The 20,377-nt window shown below is 41.3% G+C and overlaps 1 protein-coding gene across 1 annotated transcript in view; it reads left to right on the forward strand.

Annotated features, from left to right (window-relative positions):
- The window catches only part of Atp10b (ATPase phospholipid transporting 10B (putative)), a 184,457-nt gene that overhangs the window by 96,757 nt on the left and 67,323 nt on the right, over nucleotides 1–20,377 (forward strand). Inside the window, exons 4-5 of the mRNA XM_059269901.1 lie at nucleotides 2,480–2,684; nucleotides 19,710–19,795. Coding sequence (XP_059125884.1) covers nucleotides 2,480–2,684; nucleotides 19,710–19,795 — 291 coding nt within the window. The remainder of the gene's footprint in view (nucleotides 1–2,479; nucleotides 2,685–19,709; nucleotides 19,796–20,377) is intronic.

Consider the following 20,377-nt stretch of genomic DNA (forward strand, 5'->3'; position numbering starts at 1 on the left):
CATGACCTTTGTGTGTGTGTGTGTGTGTGTGTGTGTGTGTGTGTGTGTGTGTGTGTGTATGTGTGTGTTTTATTAGAGCCTTGTACCTAAGCACTTAGGCAATGCCAGGGCTGGGTTGCTGTGGCTATCTTGGTGGATGAATATCTACCCCAAACATACAAATGAACAAATTTTAAAACACATCTGTGAAATGACACAATGGATTAGAGCTGGTAGGGCTGTCCCTATTCTTCATTTTTAAGATGAGATGTTGGATGATGTGGGTGCTTAGATGGTGATAATTAAAAGTTGCATGGAAATCTGATACCTGCTTTATCACAGAAGAAAGAGATATTAATAAACTGCCTCAGGGAGACTGTCCACATTCAGTAGCCATGTGGACATTATTGCCATGGATAGGCTAGGGTCACTACACTGGGTTCCTAGGGCCATGTTGCACTTCCAAAGACCCTTTCGTAGCTTCCAGATGAAGGCTGCACACCAGTCCTGATGTTCTAAATGACTATATTCTAGCCTTCCAGATGGAAGAGCCTTCATTTCAGGGCTGGGAGAGTCTTTTTGAAGGGACCATGTATGACAAAGACAATGGGCTTTTAGGAGGGCTTTGCTGACATTCTCCAGAGATCCCCAAGATGGGCAGATACTAGTCCCTTCATCCTCTTTGAGTACTTTCATTCACATCTCTTAGATGTGGGCTTGTAATGCCCAGGTAGCTCAGATTCCAGCAGAAACAGGAACACTCCCAGAAGGGCTCAACTGTGTGTGGAGATAGCAAAGACATAAGCTGTCTTCCCTGGCCCAGGTACACTTAAAGAAAGCAGCTTCAAGCCAGCAAGGCTCTGATAAAAAGACCACATCTGGAATATTGGTCTGGTTTCAAATCCCACCTTGAAAGGGGAATGTTAGAAGTGCAGTTATAAAGGAGCCCACACCTTTAGGATAGGTCTTGAAACTGCAGATCCAAGGAATAATTGAGAGTATCTGGGGCATTCAATATGGCTTGGTATGACCAAAAGACTTTATAGGACCCTGAGGGATATTTTCAAAGAGTTTTCTAAAGGTCAAAAATATGAGCATCTAAGCCGGGCGGTGATGGTGCACGCCTTTAATCCCAGCACTCGGGATTAAAGAGCCAGGCGGATCTCTGTGAGTTTGAGGTCAGCCTGGACTACCAAGTGAGTCCCAGGAAAGGCGCAAAGCTACACAGAGAAACCCTGTCTCGAAAAACCAAAATATATATATATGAGCATCTGGATTACTTAGGAGAGCAAAATTTGTTAAATACTTGGCCGGGTGGAACGAAGACTTTCTGATACGAGAGCTCTGTATAAATAGCACGTCCTATTGGGAAGGAGGGGATGGGAGAGTGAGGCTTTAATAACAGCTGGGACGGGCTAGCAGTGAAAGCTGTGAGCTTTGACATCAAGCTGGATACAAGCTCAGGTTTCAGCTTGGGTTTCATAAGACTTGAGGAAAAAGTGTTTTTGGCCCTGAGTTTCTTGTGAAATTTATGTAATGTCTACACTAATGAGTTGTCATGTAAGTGAACAAAATGTTGACACTAGTACTCGGTCTGCTGTAAACATAAAATTGGCAGTTTAGTTGCTACTGCTATTATCAAGGTTTGGTAAATTATAAGGGGGAAAGTTTATCGTTTTCCCCTAGTTCCTCAATCCTCTGCTTTCCCAATTCTTGTGAGTCCATGGTGTCAAAGTCCCTGGTGTCTTTTTACTAATGCGCTCAGTGTATCTAGAGTTTTCCATTTTATCAATGTCCCATTCACTCTTAATGACCAATATCCTCACTTTTACTGCCTCTCTGCTCCCCGTAATCGAGAACAGCTTTCTCTCTATCTCTGGTCTTTGTACCTTTGCTGTCTTCTGTGATAAGAAGCCATGAAATATAATGGTGCAGTTAACTTCCCCTTAAAGTGTTCTTCCTGCCAGGAAAGAAGGGCTCAGCACAACACCTGGTCAATGGCTGGTAATTGTTCAAAATTCTAAATAGGCACAGGGACAGACCTGTTACTAATGGGATTTTATAAACCGTGACCAAAAGCAACTTAGGGGAGGGAGAAATTGATTTGGCTCACAATTCCAGGATACAGGCCATTATTGCAGAGGGGACATCAAGGCAAGATCTTCAAGTGTCACATCCACAATCAAAAGCAGAGAGAAAATAAATGCCTAGATCCTGGCTTACTCACTCTTTAGTCACTACTCAATAAGCCCTCTCTATTCTACTCACATACTACTCAAGACCCCTACCCAGTGAAGGATGCCACCCACACTGGACTGAGTCAACCAATAATCAAGACAATCCCCTATAAACATGCCTGCAGGCCAACCTAACCTAGCTATTTCCTCAATGGAGACCCTTCCTTGGTGATTTTAGATTGTGGCAAGTTGACATCTACTGTAAACTAGCACACTGAGGAATCTTAAAGCTCACCAAGACCCCTGTCTTCCTTGCACCCCAGGAAAGAGCAGAGCTACATGCAGAAGCGCTGGCAGGATGTGCGTGTGGGGGATTTTGTCCAGATGCGGTGCAATGAGATCGTCCCAGCAGACATCCTTCTCCTCTTTTCCTCAGACCCCAGTGGGGTCTGCCACCTGGAAACTGCCAACTTGGATGGAGAGACCAACCTCAAGCAGAGACGTGTTGTGAAGGGCTTCTCACAGCAGGTAAGGTGCTTTCTATATAATCTTACGTGGTGAGGTCAGAGGCAAGAAGCGAGCTCATCTCTTGGAAAGCTGAACCTACACTGGCAGAAAGAGAGGTTAAGGTAGCAGGTGCCTCTTTAGAAACTCACTCCTCTCAGCAACCCTGTGGATAACTATCATGTCCATATCACAGATGAGGAAACTGAGGCTAAAAAAGAGTCTGTGCCTTGCTGAAGACCTGAGTTCTTAAGTGATAACTGAGTTCATCCACTTAGACAACCTACCTTTGTATTGAAAACCACATCCTACAACTGCTCAGTTACAAATGCAACCAACCCTCTCCTCTGCGCTCAGCCTAGCCTGCTCATTCTGCCCAGCTCAGATCTGAGCATGAATCTTTAACATTCCTTTGGCTCCTTCTTAACTTCCAAAAGATAAAAGTAGTTATTTTCCCCGTGTGTGTGTGTGTGTGTGTGTGTGTGTGTGTGTGTGTGTGTGTGTGTGTGTAGGTACACAAATATCTGTGTACAACATCAGGTCTGTCCTCAGAAGCCATCCACCTGTTTATTGAAACAGGGTCTCTCGTGGGTCTGGAGTTTACCGAGCAGGCCATGCTAGCGTTCCATCAAGCTCCAGGGATCCACCTGACTCTGTTTCCACCACTGGGATTACAAGCACATACCATGCTCAGCTTTTTTCTTTAAGTGAGTTCTGAGGATCGAATTTAAGTCCTCACGCTTGCACAGCAAGTGCTTAGCCAACTAAGCTGTCTCCCAGTCCCCTAACCAGCTGAGCTATCTCCCAGCCCCCATGTTTTTCCTTTTGTGTACCTACCTTATTGACAGTGCTAGTCATCTTCTAGGTCAGAGAGCTCTTGTTGACACTTTTGTTATTTCTTTACACTTAACATCAGCAGGGCTGGAGGGCAGACAAAATGCAGGTAGTTTGGTGGTGACCAACTCCAACTCTGGGCTTTGACAGAACTGGACTTAACTATAAATTCTGTTACATATCAGCTGTCTCATTCTACACAAGTCATCACTCTCTCACACCTTGGTTCCTTTATCCAGAAAGAATAGGCAAAAATAATCCCTTTCCTTTAGAGTAATTCTAAATACTAAACGGTATAGACTTGAGTTACTTGGCATGGTCATCATACTGAAAGAGAGTGGCAAATGGTTGCTATTAATATCAATGATTTTCATAAACAGTCTGTTGGCTAATTGGGTATGATATTCTGGTTTTCTATTAAAATCCTCCTTGTGGGGTTTGATTTCCAACCTGGCGCTTTTCTCCACTGATGGGAAAAGAAGAGCTCTGACACTTTTTATGCTGTCAGCTTTTGGCTGAGGAGAAATTTAAAAAGTCAGGGGATTTGGGAGAAAGAAAGCAAATGTTCCATTCCTATAAGGGTCTCACGAGCTGTAGTTCTATGGCATATACCATTTCTCAAGTTGAAACAGTATACTCTGCCTCAACTTGCCGCCTCCACAGTACCTGATGAGCAGTCCTCAAAATGCTTCCTATGTGATTGACAGTCATCCTAAGCGGTCTCTCCTCTCCACTGGTGGGCAGCCATGCCAACCATTGTCCCATAGCATGGCTGGGAGCATGAACTGGAATAGGAAAGCAAGGGGCAAACTGACAGCTCCGTTCCCACTGCATACACAATAGGTGGTCTCTGTGGCCATCAGAACTGGAACCCACCTTCACCACATCATTGTCACTGCACTCACTGCAGTGACCACAGCTCTTTGCCTCTTGGTCTCTGAACCCCACTGATCTGGCTTGGCCTCTTGAGTTTTATTTCCCTTGGCTCGTCCCTCCCCCATTCACTGAATCACTTTAGGACTTACAAGGAGGAAAGACGAAAGTCTAGTGTACAGTCATAAAGTCCTTCAATGCAAGCAGGAACAATCTAGATCTCGCCTTGGGGCCCTGTGACCTACTTCCTTGATCAGAAACCTTTTTAACCAATACTTACTGTAAGGATTACACATTAAACACACCGACAATGTGTGCACAGGTGAATCTGACATCATAGTCTGGGTACATCAAGGGTATCTCAGACTTGGTATTTGGTTCTATTCCTCTTCTTTTAAATTCTGGAAATAATAAGCATTTATTTGAGTAAATATCTCTGTTTTTGCATCTCTAACTTCAGCATCCTCATCCAATTTTAAATCCCATTTCATCTCTCATCTCAAAGCTGTTGAAATTCAGCCATTGACTTTTCTTATTCCTTTGGCCTCGGGTCCTGACTGTTTTTAGTCTATCAATCAGATTCTTTGGGATTTAACTAAAGTGAAGCTAGGTGAAAGAATCCTTCATACTCCAGCACCTTGACCATTCAATTTAGTAAACGTTTCTAATTCCCACCCGAAATTCCCATAGGGCACTTGGCATTTCTTAAAAAGGTAAATTCATATGTGAAAAGAAGAAGATTTATTGACTTGGCTTCTGGAGCTCTTTGTCCTTGTCCTGATTTTTCCTTTGCTCAAGAGCATTTGTGATTCACTATTAACAATATTAAGCTTGAGTCCATGGTTAGAGCTTTGCATGATTAACTTGTCCTCACAACAGCCCAATGGGTGGACACCATCATCGTCCTTGTTTTACAAATAAGGAAAACTAGGGCATAGATAAGTCATGTCCTTCACCCATAGTCACTGAGCTGTAGAGTTGGAACCAGAATTCAAAACCACACTTGTCCTTAAAGTCCATGGTAGCTCACCTTCCTGGCGCTTTGGCTGTCACCTTGCATTTACAGAGGGGTGCATGTAGGAGAGTACTTATGTATTATTTACAGATCTTTTCAGACATAAGTAGTGGGTTGCAGGAAGAATAAAGCAGTGGGATTAAAGGATTAAATCACTCCAGAGCTCACTCTCTGGACAGGAGGAGTCTCGGCTGCTCTCTGCCCACCCACCCACCCACCTCCGTTTCTCCCTATTATCTTTAATGAATGAAATTCCTGAATATACACAGAACTCACTATTAGCTAATGCTATACCACAGATTTTCCCCAATGTATTGAACAAAGATATAGATGAGAGTTGCAAAGAAGGAAAACACTGCAAGGATAAATAAGATCAGAAGGCAACAGGTAGCATGTTTTAAATACTGTCCTGTTGGACTTTTTTGATCCTTTAATAAGTGTCAAAGGAGGAGAGGAGCATGTAATTTCTATTTATTTATACACAGAAATCTTTTATTCCAAGGAACAGATCCCAGAACTGCCATTGGAAGAGTGGGATCACCCTTAGAGGTTTGCTGCACATACATAATGGGTGCTCAGAATGCATCATCACTGTCCCTGGGGAGCTTTCACAAATATCCATACCCTCTCCCATTGGCACAATGAAACAATGACTTATATAACTTGCGTAACTTGAAAATGTCCCCCCAAGTTATCATGATATAAACTCACTGACACCTTCTTGAAAACTGGAACAAAGGAAAGGCATCATTCCAGTTGGCAGGGATGAGAAGGGTGAGGGGGGCAGGGGAATGACTGCAAATTGCCGTCAATCCATGTGCTTCTTACTGTGCAGCCACACTTCCAAACACATTATCCTTTGAGTCCATGCAACCACTCTGTGAGGAGGTCATTACTCTCCTCATCTAAGAGATGAAAATTCTGGGAACATGAAAGGCAGATCTCACTATTGTCTCAGAAGACTTGGAACACCTCCTAATATGATTTGTGTAGGGTCTTGGTGTCTTGAATGAGTCTCAGTAGCTTTTGTTAACTTGCTTTCTCTCTAAATCTCTATAATCCATGAGACCCTTACCCTCTCCAAAGGACTTTTACTTACCTCAGAAATTGCTAGAAGTCCCCACTTAACATATTCTTTTCATTAACCTGAAATGGTGACAGACTGAAGGTGGCTTCCTTAGTTAAGCATTTCCCAAGACAAACTATGCCCAATGCTGTCCCAAGCTCTAGAAAACTATGGGTCATGGTCAAGTCAAACTAATAAGCTGTACACCACTCCTCATTGGAGGGTCCAGCGTATATATATGAAGGTCCCTGAGAGCATTTTTTGGAACAACTACTTGTTTGCATTCCTATGGAACTTTATGGAAGGGGACATTAACCCAGATTCTCTACACACATGATCATGACAGGTGAAAATGACCATTCCTCTGGCCCAAGTAGTTTCATCTTCTCTTTCCACGAGTGGAATTGTACACGTCAGGGGCCTCTGATAAGTGTCTGCTTTCTAGGACACTGTGGGGACCAGAGTTTGTGTCCAAATCCTTTTCCCAGAACTAAAATTAGGCCAAAGCCATTACTTTTTCAACTGAAATCTTCCTTGGGAGCCGTTTTTGAAATCACAAAATCGTTGACCTATATTTGAAATAATAAGTCCCATATCACAATGCTAAGGAAGAGTTGGAAGCAAACAGTCCAACATTATTACTATGCTAAGTTCTATGCCCAGCAGCCAAATGGACTTGACCAGGGATTTAACTTGTTCACTTTTCTTATTTGTGACATTCTGAATTTTGAAGCCTTTGCAAATGAATACCTGTGCCTCTTATTTTAGTAAATATAAAAGCTACTAGACAGAAAGGATCAGAAATGAATTCTCCTAATGAATACTCTAAATCAAATATGTTTTTGGTTTTCTATCATCTAAATGACTGAAACTTAAGTCCTACAAAAGCATGTATCCAATTGTTTTCCTGTGTCAGGAATATGCTAAGCTAAGCCCAAGTGTGGGCTGGCCATTTCAGCATCACCTAAGAGGTACTCAGCAATAGGGAATTGCAGTGATTTTAACAAGAGTCTCTGGCAGTTCACATGCATATCGAACTTTGAAAAGCAATGTCCGAGGGCAACACTGATTCATATTTGTGGTTTTTATTAATTAATTAATATTTGAACTCTTTGTTGAGCCTCCATTTTAACTACTATAGCTTCCACCCCACCAATAGAGAGAGGAGGGGGATCTGTAATTGGTATGTAAAATAAATAACAAAATTTCTTAATAAAAAATAATACTTAAAGAATATTTAGTGCTTTCTAATTCATCACTGAGGAATAGTGGTTACATTTCTTGGGTCATTTAATACATGATCTATATGATAATATATAATACTATATGACATCAATGTGTAACGTAAGTCAAGCTTGTGCTGTGTACAATGAGTTGTCTTCTAAGGGTTTTATGCCTATGATATCTTGTTATTTCTCACAGAACCCTATGGGTAGGCACTTCTATGATGCCCAGAAGAAGTGAAGTAATAACAGCTCTATTACCCTGCTAGTCGTAGGCTAAACTCACATTAAACTCAGACAGGCTTTTCATTTCTGACTTTTATTGGGGAAATGTTCAAGTATATACAAAAACTAGAGAATGAGATGATACATCTTTATGTACCCATCGCCTAATTTAAATAAGCCACACAGAATTAAACCTGGTCATCTATTCCCCCTCCCTCTTTAGCTCTGAAAAGTATTTTTAAGCAAATCACCAATGTGTTAGCACTTCTCCTGCAAATATCAAGTAAGTATCTATCTCTGAATGATAAGTTCTTCAAGTATACCATCATCATGCCTGTAAAACACCAATAATTCTTTGATATTAACTTTCAAGTCAGTGGTCTTGACTGTTAACTAGTGTGTTTGTTTAAATCAGACATTAATTATTGAGGTTAATGTCCCACATTTCTTCCACTTTCAAGTTTCCCACTTAGCTCTCTTCTTTCCTTGCATGGTTGGTATCAAGTTGTTTAATAAGCAAAATTGTTTATTGTACAAAATTCCCCATAACCTGAATTTTTCTGATTTTATTGTGTCCCTGTGGTATCATTTAATACGTTCCCCTTTCTAGTGTATTTCTATAAGTTGGTAATTGGATCCAGTGCCTAAATCAGATTAGAATGGACTGTGGGTTGGGGGATGGGTTCATAGGAAACATGGTGTAGTGGTTACTTTTCTCTTGCTATGATAAAATACTGAGTGAAAGCAACTTGAGGAAGAATGACATTTTGACTTACAGTTCCAGAGGAATAGAGTTCATCATGGCAAGAAGGCACAGCATGGGGCAAGAGTAAGAAACTAGTTTATCACATTTCATCCATGCACAGGAAGTGGAGAGGTAAAACAGGAAGCTGTGCAAGGCTGTAAACCCTCAAAACCCGCCCCCAGTAATATACTTCCTGTAGCAAAGCTGCATCTCCTAAAGGCTCCAGAACCTCCCCAAACAGCCAACTGGGGACCAAGTGTTCAAATTCACCAGCCAACAGGGAATATTTCTTATTCAAACCACCACACACAGTGTATGAACATCTCACATGGTTGTCTTTTCTATGCCTGGTGATGATTGGTTAGAGCCATAAATTCAATGGAATTTTTAAAGTGGTGATTTTCTAGTTTAATTTCTTTCATGGAGCATTTGGTTTTGCTGAGATGTCTTCTGTCCAGGAAATGCAGAAGAAGTGATCATTCTCATTCACTTAGCAGTTTTCAAAATAATTTTTCTTCAGCATCCTCCAAACATGTCTACTGAGTCTGAGGTCTTTTGCCTTAGTGTCAATGAGAACGCAAATATTTAAAGAGGAATGGCATATGTCAAACCTATGCAGTGTTGGTCTTCATTGATTGTCCATCTTTAGCCAGAGAAAAGTTCTTCAGTAGAAGTGTCTCCTGCATTCCCTGACATGACCTCAACAGTCCCTGGTAGATCTGGTTCTTCTCCATATGAACTTATATTCAGAAAGTACATACTGGAGATGTTCATGCTCTCTGGGATCATCACTTCTGTGCAGTTAAGTAAAAAGAACTGAGACTTGAAAAACACTAAAATCAGACTTTGTGCTGATAACACCATTGAATTCAGAACTCAAGATTTTAACTGGACCTTATCTCCACACAATATGTAGTTCTTCCTGTCACCTCAAAGCCCTTACCCACTGTGTTGACCAGTCTCCTCCATTAGCTGTCACAGAAACCTTCTCTTCTAGAAAAACAAGAAGTTGGAAATATTTTAGAGATGAGGAAACAATTTCAGAGACTAAATTTTAGTAAAGCTTGATTAGTTAATATAGTGTTTAGTCCAAATTAAAACTCAACTCATATACCTGACTGCTTCCCCCAATGCTAAATTAATTCTATATCCTTTTCATTGTAGTTTATTTCTTAATTGGCTATAACTTTCCTGTATGTAAAAATACCCAAGTATAAGTTTTAATTACTTACAATAATAATGATAATTTAGTGACAGAACAACCCAATGAAAACCAGTTCTTTTTGTCTTTTACGTATATTTTGTGAATCTCTAGTCTCTTTTTTTACTAGGCTGTCTCCTATAGTTTTTTCCCCCAGGCCACAAAATTATACACATACGTGCTGAAACAGATATATAGATATAGATATAGATACATAGATAGAGATAAACATTTGTATCTGGATACTTGTGTACAAATATACACAGAGAGACAGTCAAACACAGAGACAAGACAATGCATAACAACACACATGGATACATTTACACAGATAAATGTGCATGGATCCTGAGTGGCATCCTCCACTTGAAAGTCATGAGCAGAATTGATCTGTGGAGAGAGGTTTCTGAGCTGCAAAGTAGTTGATCTCCATCACCACTATTCCAGGCCCTGACAGTAAAATCCTAAATTACATACAACCAAGACTGTCCACCATACTGGGGAGGGTCTGGGTGTCCTCTGCCTTTCTCCTGTAGTCCCCCATGCTGGTCTCTGTTCCCCAAAGCCTGCTGTCTTAGCTCCTCTGCCTTCCCAGCAGTTATTCTTCTCTGGGTTCCCATAGACCTCGCTGCATTTCATTCTTCTTTGCCATTGTCTTCCAGTTAATCAATTCACTTTCTCATCCAATACTATTGGATGTCTAACCATTACCAGGTGCCAAGCTTGGATTTTCATTGCCATTGTTTATCAGCAGAGGTGACACATTATGATTGTATCTTCTGTGAACAGCTCAATATAGCTTTTCAAGCTGAAATTTATACTCTGTTCTTTATGACCTCTTTTGCCAAAAGCATTGGAGTTTTTTATTGTTTTCTTGTGTTTTTGTTATCCATAACAAGACACTTTCGTACAGGAAAGGTTTGTCTTTGCAGTGAATACTCCCTTAAGACATGGCTTCCCATCTGATAGCAGCTGTCCATAGTTTATGCTTTGTGTCACTCACTCGTTTATTTGGTCACTGAGTATAGATGGAAGGTCTTCTCTGTGGGGTATGCAATAACATATTCCTGGAGGTTGAGGAGAAAATAAACATGAGGCAAGGGATGGGCTAGGCCTATGTGTTCTAACTGAGAATTAATGAATGAATGACACAGTCCTTAATAAACAGCTCTACTGATAACTACTTTTGGAAATGATCAGGGGACAAAATCCTTCTTTTTTCCAGTATTTCCTTAGAATATCAAACCAACACTTCATTAGGAAAATGTCACAGCAAGACCTTAAGATTTATCAGCCTCTATTTAAAAAAAAGAATATTCATCTACTTGGAAAGGGGAAACTCAATCTGCAAGGAATCATTAGTGTCCAATTCACATGCTCTTCCAGCCCAAGCCACGTTTTCATGTATGGCAGAGGCTGTGGCAGGAAGGCTGTCCAGGGTGACTGGGGCTGTAGACTGGCTCCTCCTCCAGAGACAGAGGGAAGGGACTGCTCATCACTCTTGTGGTTGTCTTGAAAAGGACTCTCACCAACCAGGAACTAGAAAGGTTGTCAAGTGCCAGTAACTTTTAATAGCTTCAGATAGGATTCTCAGAAATGGAGAGTTCTTCATTTGCATTCCAGGAAGGAGACCTCAGTCACTTAGCTCAGTGGCTGAAGTGTGGCAAACATTTGTTTTCACACTTTAGATAATCTAGTAAAGCATTTTTTTTCCCTTAAAATAATGAGTAAAGGGGAATGAAAAGACCTTTTCCAAGTCTACAGCATTTCTCCACACTGCTTCCTTAGTTGGCATGGTGCTCTACCAGCCTTGTAACCCCGCCTTAATGTGGTCCAGGATCAGCCTATAGAGAGGTGTCCCTGTCCCTGCTTTTCTGTGCTAATTCCAGGAATCTTCATGGTGGCCCCATGCCTGAGCACCATGGAGAAAAGGACTCAGCAGTAAGCTAGCATAGTGATGACTGGTCCCGCTCTTCTTTTTAACAGACATCTGCCTCATAGCAAAAACTGGATAAATACATGTGTTCTGTGATAGATGAAAGCCTGGCTGTTTCCTTTCCTTCAGTGAGCAAAGGATTTCTTGAATGAGAGAGGGGTTTCAAAACAATCTGAAACATGCTTCCTGTACTCTAAGAACTTACGACTGTGGGTCACTGTTACTTTATATCAGTGGTTCTCTACCTTCCTAATACTGTGACCCTTTAATACAGTTCCTCATGTTGTGATGATCCTCAACCATAAAATTATTCTCATAATTTTATAACTACTTCTTAATTGTAATTCTGCTACTGTTATGAATCATTAATATAAATATCTGATATTTCCAATGGTCTTAGATGACCTCCTGTGAGAGGGCCACTGGACCCCCAGTAGGTCATGACCCACAGGTTGAGAATCACTGCTTTATGACATCAAGACCCTGTGTGACTACAAAATAATGTAGTAATGCTTTCAGTGTTCATTAACAAAAGAAATACAGATTGAGCAAAGCTACTATGCAATTGGTGACCTTTTGTGGGAATTAGTCATTTACCAATCTTGGTTAAAAACAGGGGTCTCAAAACAAAATGAATATGGAAAGGGAGGCATATGGGGAGGATGAGAGGACAACACAGGTTTGAGTGAGATAAAATAGAATGCAGAGAGAAAATAAACAGGATTATTAAATTCATGTATGAAACTGCCATAAACTAAATGTAACCACTTAAAATATAATTGATTTGGAAAATAATAATTATTATTAAAATAATAATTAAGTAGAGTTCTCACAACATTTAAAAAGTAATGCTACATCTATGTCTGAAAGTTGGCTTTGCCCTACAGATAGCACTGTGGTTCGTGAAGGGAGCTCAGGGACAATACAGCCTACCAACTAACAAACAAGAACTGCTGAGAATCTGACAATTTAAGAAGATGTTATGATTACATGTGAGTGGTTTGATATTAAGAATTGTCTAGGTTTAAAGAAGAGACTACTATGATGTGTGGTGAAGAGATAGGATATTAGGAGGTATAATTGTTGGGCTTATATCTGAAAATGAAAAGTTTTAAGGATGGCCAACACAGAAAATTTGAGAACAAATCATTAAAAAGGCCCAGAGTCTCTGTTCTGTAGACAAACAACACTAAACACCTCCAGTAACAGATAAAAAGAAGCTCTGGAAATGAGACAAACAGGAGCTCAATCGAGATGTGTGATCTTGGACAAGTTCCTGGGTATCATCAACACTCAGTTTTCCTTCCAATAAAAGGGGACTAATTGTTCTGAACACTTAGTAAAGTTAGTAACATCAAATATGATAAAGTAAATAAAGGGTTTCATTCTGTGAATCAGAATTTTACCAAATCTCATTCTTTTCTTTTTTTCTAAAAGCCCACAAGGAAATGTGTCATGTGCCCATGGAATTGACTAGGACACTGTAGTGACGGGGGTTCTTTTTTTCACAGGTAACAGAATTCTAGGTGACTGGTTCTAGGTAACTGAAACAAAAGAGAACTGCTTGAAAAATGTGGTATGGGAGGGAAGAGAAGAAAGAAGCATGTACTGTGGCTCAGAGGATGAAAAGAAAGCTTGACAATTTGGGCTTAGAAACCACAAGGAGGAAACCAAGATGGAGATGAAGAATTGGAAGCAGTGATCACTTGATGGTCTTGTTTGATTTTCCTTCTTGTTTGATTTCCTTGAGTGAGTCATAGCACTCACCTCACAGTCCCACAGTGGGAGAGTCTAACAGGCAGGACATCAAGATATGAGCAGGGAGATGAGGGGACTTCGGGGGCTTGTTTTGAAAAGAATGTGAAAGGGAAGATGAGTAAATGGGGCAATGGTCCACGACAATTTCAAAAAATAAAGCATGTACTTGTTCAACCAGTTTTATTGAACAACTTGATAATTCATTGTGAAAATAATGGGAGGTAAACCTAGAAGAGTAAACCTGGAGGAACATACCAGGGATTTCCCCTTCTATCCTGTTCTAGCTGTTGGGATATACTCCAGCCCAATTGCTTCAGCTTGAATTTCCTTGGTGCCCTTGACAGTGGCCAGCTTACTGTATCTGGGACACAGGTCAGCAAAGAGTAATGCAACCTGAGAAGTTATTACACCCTGACGTTTAGCCCACTTTGTTTTGCTTTCAAAGGTATGATCATGGACACACCTGAACAAGACTGAGAACTGTGTGTTGTTTTATGGCTGTAGTAATTGTTTTATGTCAACAGCCACTTCCTCCTCTCTGAGTCCCACTCTCTTTCCTCAAGACTCAAGTCCAGATATCCAATAAATACTCAAATTCATTAATGAGTAAAGAATGAATGCATGAGACCTCAACTTTGAAGACAGTTTTTATGAATGAGTTATCCTAATTTAACTATAGTGAATGAGCTGTTAGTGTATCGCTCATTAGTGAATGAGCGATTCACTAATGAGCTGTAGTGAAAACATGACCACTTGGGTAGGAAAGAGCTTATTTCACCTTACAGCTTATCCATATAAAGGAAAGTCCAGACAAGAAAGGAAAGCAGAGGCCATGGAAGAGTACTGTGTACTGGCTTACTCCTCCTGGCTTGCTAATTTTACTTTCTTATACACCCTAGGACTCCCTGCCCATGGATGGCACCACCCACTGTGGGCTGGGTCCTTCCACATCCATCAAGAAAATGCCCCACAGATTTTCCCACAGGCCAATCTGATGGAGGTGATTCTGCAACGGAGGCTCCCTCTTCCCAGATGACTCCAGCTTGTATCACATTGACAAAAGAGCTAACTAACATAAAAGTCAAAGAATTCCCATAAAAGAAGTGGCCTCTTTCTAAAATGAAAGTTAAGATTGGACCTGGTTTTATCAGGATATTGCTGGGATGACAGTAAGTTGACAGGTGAACAGTAATCAGTATGATATACTCATTGACTCAGAAATCCATGATGTTGATACAGAATACACTAAAGAATATACAATCATTACTATACCTTAAAGATGCCAGGAAAGATCATCAAAGATTTTTACTGTATTTTGCTGATAACTCCAACTTAGCATTTATTATACTTAGATTTATCAGAGAGTATGCAGAAGGAAACAGAGCTAAAATAAACATGATTTCAAGGAAAAAAAAAAAGCTTGTACCTGGGACTGTCCTGATTGTGTTGGACAGTCTTTACAGTGACGTCTATCACTACATCATCTTCCATATACTTTCCTTAGAACACTCTCTCCAGCGCCCACTTCATCCTCTGAAACCGTAATGGCATGCCTATTGAATCAAGGCATTCAGGGATTTGCCCTAGAGAAAGATTACAGTCTTCCAGAAGCTGCACAGACCTAGGCATGCACATGTGACGTGGACACAGCACTGTGAGGCAGAACCATAAAAATAAAAGGGCAGCTAACTCTAGTTGGCTGAGGTGAAAGGGTATACCAGGATTAGGTGGGTTTCACAGAAGAGATAGTTAAAAAACAAAAGACAATGATAAAATAAATTAAAAACCCCCAAAGACTATTTTCTGGGCCATTTTTAATGCCAAAATGTCTACCCTTAACCCTTTATGGGTACTGTACTTTCAAGTACAAATATACTGGGGAAAGGCAGCATTGTAGTGCATATTACTAGAAGTGAGTTTATAGGTTCTCCACAATATATTAAGGAATGAATCATTCCATTATATCTATTACATAAGCAAAAACAGAAAAAGGAATAAGGCTAAGAACACAGACAGTAATCTTTCCTCCATGCACCCAAATAAGACTGTGATTTCAAGAGTGACATTGCTGGAGTCAGTGGTCCTCAGGACAAAGCTGCCTTCCTTCCTTGCTGCTTGCTGATGGCCCAGGGAAGGCATGGCTTCTACCTGAGTCTTAGTTCCTTTGGCTGTAAAATGCGGGTAGTCAATGGAACCTGCCTGACAGGACAAATCACTAAAGAAACAGCGTGTATAAAATACTTGATGGTTGGCCTATAATAAGCACTGAATAAATGCTACAGAAATCATCATAATAGGAGAGTGAAAGGAACAAGCTATGATGGTGATGCCAGCAACAGTGACGTCAGTGATGTGAGCTGTTATCCTCACTGTTACATACCAACCAGGGGACGATGCTCGGTTTATCCTCATCTGTACACTTGTCCAAATCTCCTAAAGTTACTATGGGAACTTAGGAGCATGTGCCTGGCACAGAGAAAGTATGCAAGAGAGGTTGATCTGCTCTAAAGCCCTGCAGAGACATGCACTTTGCTCTGAAAGGGCCAAAGAGCAGCAGCTTAGGGAAAAAACCAATTCAACATTAATAAATTGGTTGGATAAGCTTTGCCCAGGAACTACGATAACCTAGGGGTTGGTGAGGTGAGCCCCACCCCAGCTGGGAAGAGAATCAAAGTTGTTGAGCTTGGTTGACATTGGGTGGCCTGGTGATTATATCCATCCATCCACAGTCACAGACGCTTCCCTGGAGGAACCACAGCTTGTCCTTACAGGCAAAAAGGGCCGCGTGGTCACGTTTAGAGGAAATGGTTTGAGGGATTTGAGGGCTAGCTCAGTGGTTAAAAGAGCATGTTCTGCTCTTTCGAAACACCCAAGTTTTGTTGCCACAGCAGAAGGCTCACAACTGACCACCCAAAGGGATACAACATCCTCTTCTGGCCTCTTAGGATACCTGCACTCCCATGTCCGTACCCAGACACATACTTTTAAAATAATAATAATAATAAATATCCGAAAAAGAAGTTTTCCTGTGTCCATTGCAGTTCATCTCGGAAAGTGCAGGATTCAACCAAGGGAACAGGTAGCTAGAGAGAGCAAGGTCAGCCCTCCTAAAGGAGATAAAGAGAGAGGACCCATGGACAGTGCCCAGACAGAAGGAAGAGAGAAAGGATACAGCAGAAGGTTCACCTTGAGCAAGCACAGGGGCAAGAGGCTCAAACTTCACTATGGCCGTGACTGGAGCCCCAAAGGGTGCGATTCGGTAGGCAGCAGGGACTCAGAGTGGCTGCAGGATTACTAGCTCTCAGACCCCGCTGCCCCTCCTCTCTGAAACCCAGCAACAAGCTGAGTGGTTGTGGGTCAGCGCCTAAGCGCACGGCTTAATCAGGAGCGCAAGAGCAGCTGACAAATGACGGCGTGACTTGTCATCATCTCAGGACTCACTGTTTGTCCCTGAAAGAATCAATACCTGGAGGGACGAGAGCCATATTTTTAGAAACTCCTGTATGGGAAATTTATTTCAAGTGAGAGGAGAGTTTATTCATGTTGGCACCCCCATGGGTGCAATGGACAGTATATTTACACAAAGATAGAAAATGCTATCGTTTCTTCAAAATCAAATTGCCCCTTGGAACAGCTGTAGCTGACAACTCTGAGTGATAAGTTTACTCACTCATATGCTCCCAACTCTACCCAGGAGCCGTTCCCACCACTGCCTTCAGCCCTGCTGACTTCTGTTTGCGCAGAGTGACACACATTGCAAAATTCTCCCATACAGACTCTATCTTCTAAGGCACCGGCGAGCGAGGCAGGGTTGGTGATACTAGCTCCACTTGACAGAGGAAGAAACCAAGGCTCCATAGTTCAGCACAGGATTATTCGGTGGGGACTAGAGTTGGAAAGCAACATCTATCTCCTCATCCCTAGGTATGTTTTAGCTGTGTTATAGCTGAAACAACTTCAAGAAAGGAGAGTTTTCATCAAAGCAACACAAATGATATAAATATTGAATGAGAAGAAATATCTTTGCAACTGGCCTTTTCAGGTGTTCCTAAAAAATATTTAAACTGACTTTCAAAAATGTTCAAGACAGGCTGGGAAAGAGGGTTCAGTAAGTAGCATGCTTGCTACAAGGATGTAAGGACCTGGATTTGGCTCCCAGCACCTATGTGAAAAGTTGGGCATAGAAGTGTCTGCCTGTAATCTCAGTGCCAGGGACAGTGAGATAGGAAGAGATGCAGCGCCTGCTGATCAGCTAGTCTAGTTTAATCAGTGATTCAGTAAGAAACCTTGCCTCAAAATACAATAAATAAAGCGTAGAGCATTGAGGAAGGCATAATATATTGACCTCTGACCTCCACACATACATACATACATGTACATACACTGTTTGAAGAAATATTCCGGAAATAGATGCATAAGCATGTTGGCTGTTGGCCGTAGCTGTCTCTAGTTAGTGTACTTATCACTTTTTTTTTTTTTTTTTTTTTTTTTTGCTGCTGTTAGTATTGTTTAAAGAGAGTGTCTTGCTGTGTAGCCAGCTTGGCATTGAACTTGTGACTCTCCTGCCTCAGCACACTGAGTGCTGGAATTACCATCTTTAGCATGAAAAGCCCACCTTTTCCCTCTCGCATTTCTGTATTACTCAGTATGGTGGCCACTAGCCACATGTAACTACTCAAGTTTAGTTTAAATTCAATTAAATTTGGAAAATAATTCCTCGGTCAAACCAGCATACTTCAAATGCTCAGTGGCCACACCACACTGATGGCTTCCATATCAGATGATGCAGACTTGGATTATCCATTGTTGGGCATCTCTGGACTACACACAAACCGCACACTGCCAGAGAAACATAGTCAGTACAGCCACATTCCTTTTTCATATTTTTTATTCTTTGACAGTTTCATACACTTATACCATGAATATTGATCGTATCCACTCATGACTATTTCCTTCAGCTCCTCCCTAGTGCCCTCCACCCAATCAATCTCCCTCCCAACTTCATATCTTTATTTACTATTATTAATAACCCCCTGAATCCAATTAGTGCTGCATGTATGTGCATGGCCTGCTCCGTGGGAGGGATTTTATGCCTGGTACTGGAAACCTAGTCTAAAGCCTATGACTATGATGATCATTGGCCCTAGATAGGAACCTACAGTTGTTTTTGCAGAATGTTCACGCTATCAAGCTGCATTCTATGACATGGCCTTGCACAGCTTGGGTCCCAGGACACAGACTAGGGATAATAAGGAAATGAAGAAATAAACAATGAACAATAAAGTTGGGATTGAGTTATCTGGGCTCTCAGATAGGGAAGGCGTAGCACCTAGGAAGCTCAGTGTGTTTATTATATACAACTAAACAAGGTAGTAGATACAATTAACTGCATACAGTTGAACAAAGAGACAGGTTATTACATATAAACAAGGAGGCAGGGTTATGATATACAGCTAAACAAAGAGGTGGGTTTAGCTAATCTGGGTAGGAGGAGTCTCTGTAGGGGACTAGTCTTTAAGCCATAAACATGGAAAGAATACCTATGTGGAGATTTTCTACATACACTATCAACATTCACACTCACACCAGAGGAAGGTTTTGCTACTTCCCTGTGTTTTAGGCGTTGATCTTTGATGTGGCTGTGCCCATATAAACAATATAGATTTACTCAGAACTTCATTTTCTCCCTACAATTCTAAATATATATGTTTATATTCATAGATTTGTGTGCTTTCAGCTTTGGTTAGGGAAGCTTCTTTTTTGCAGTGGGTAATGGTTAATGAGGATACTTGTAACTGGTCAAAATAGCAAATACATGTATGTATGTAGCTATGAATGGGTCATCTATACCAGCCTCCCACCATCCAGTGCTCAGGGAACTTCACGGAAGAGGGAGGCAGCGAGAATTTGTGAGCCTGTGGGTGGGAGGAGAGCTGTGAAATGCTGATGTCTGCTACGTCCACCTTCCTTCAATCTACTCCCAACTCTGTGTTCCTATTGACTTTCTTCTCCTTAATGAAGACTTAACTTTAACCTAGCATGCTGCCAGGATCACAGTGTGGCAAAGCACGGTGGCCTCATTTGTAATGCCCATAGCAGCAATTAGCTCTCCCCACAATCCTATGAAGACTAAATCCCTTTAACGCAACCGCCTCACAGGGTTCTCTCTTTTGCAGGAGGTGCAGTTCCAACCCGAGTACTTCCACAGTACCATCATATGTGAGAGGCCCAACAACCACCTCAGCAAGTTTAAGGGTTATATGTAAGTACTTAAGACCCCTGGGCTACTGGTAAACACCTGCTCTGCTGCTGGAAAAATATATTTACTTGAAATGACCAGACAGTTGAGTCCAGATCCTGAGGTTAAGATTGTCGAGTTTTAAAGACCTGGGCTTGAGGCATAGGTCTCCCAACAATAAGCTGGATTGGTTTGCTTACCTGTCAGTTTCTCAGGTGCCAGCTTTGCAGAGTAAAATTTATAATACCTGTGTCACAGGACTTCTCTTCCCTGAAAATCAAAGTGTCTATCACATGCAGAACTCGGATTAGCAAAACTAGGAAAAATAAAATGCCCAGTTAATCACAGATGTCTATGTCTGAATTATTGCTATTCTTCCACCTCAGAATTTTACTATAATTCTGGCCCACATCAGACAGCTGACCTACTTGCAAAGTAAGAGTCACAAGCATGGATATAAGTAAATGTCTAGCCTTGTCCACTGCTACAGCAGTTCTCAGAGCACTTTCGCAGAATACCATCTTATGTGGTCTTTACAGCCACCCAAGGAAATGGAGACCATGGTCTCCATGTTTCAGATGTGGAATCTTGTGCTCTAGATGTCTG

The sequence above is a fragment of the Peromyscus eremicus genome, chromosome 8a (assembly GCF_949786415.1).
Source record: "Peromyscus eremicus chromosome 8a, PerEre_H2_v1, whole genome shotgun sequence".
NCBI lineage: Eukaryota > Metazoa > Chordata > Mammalia > Rodentia > Cricetidae > Peromyscus > Peromyscus eremicus.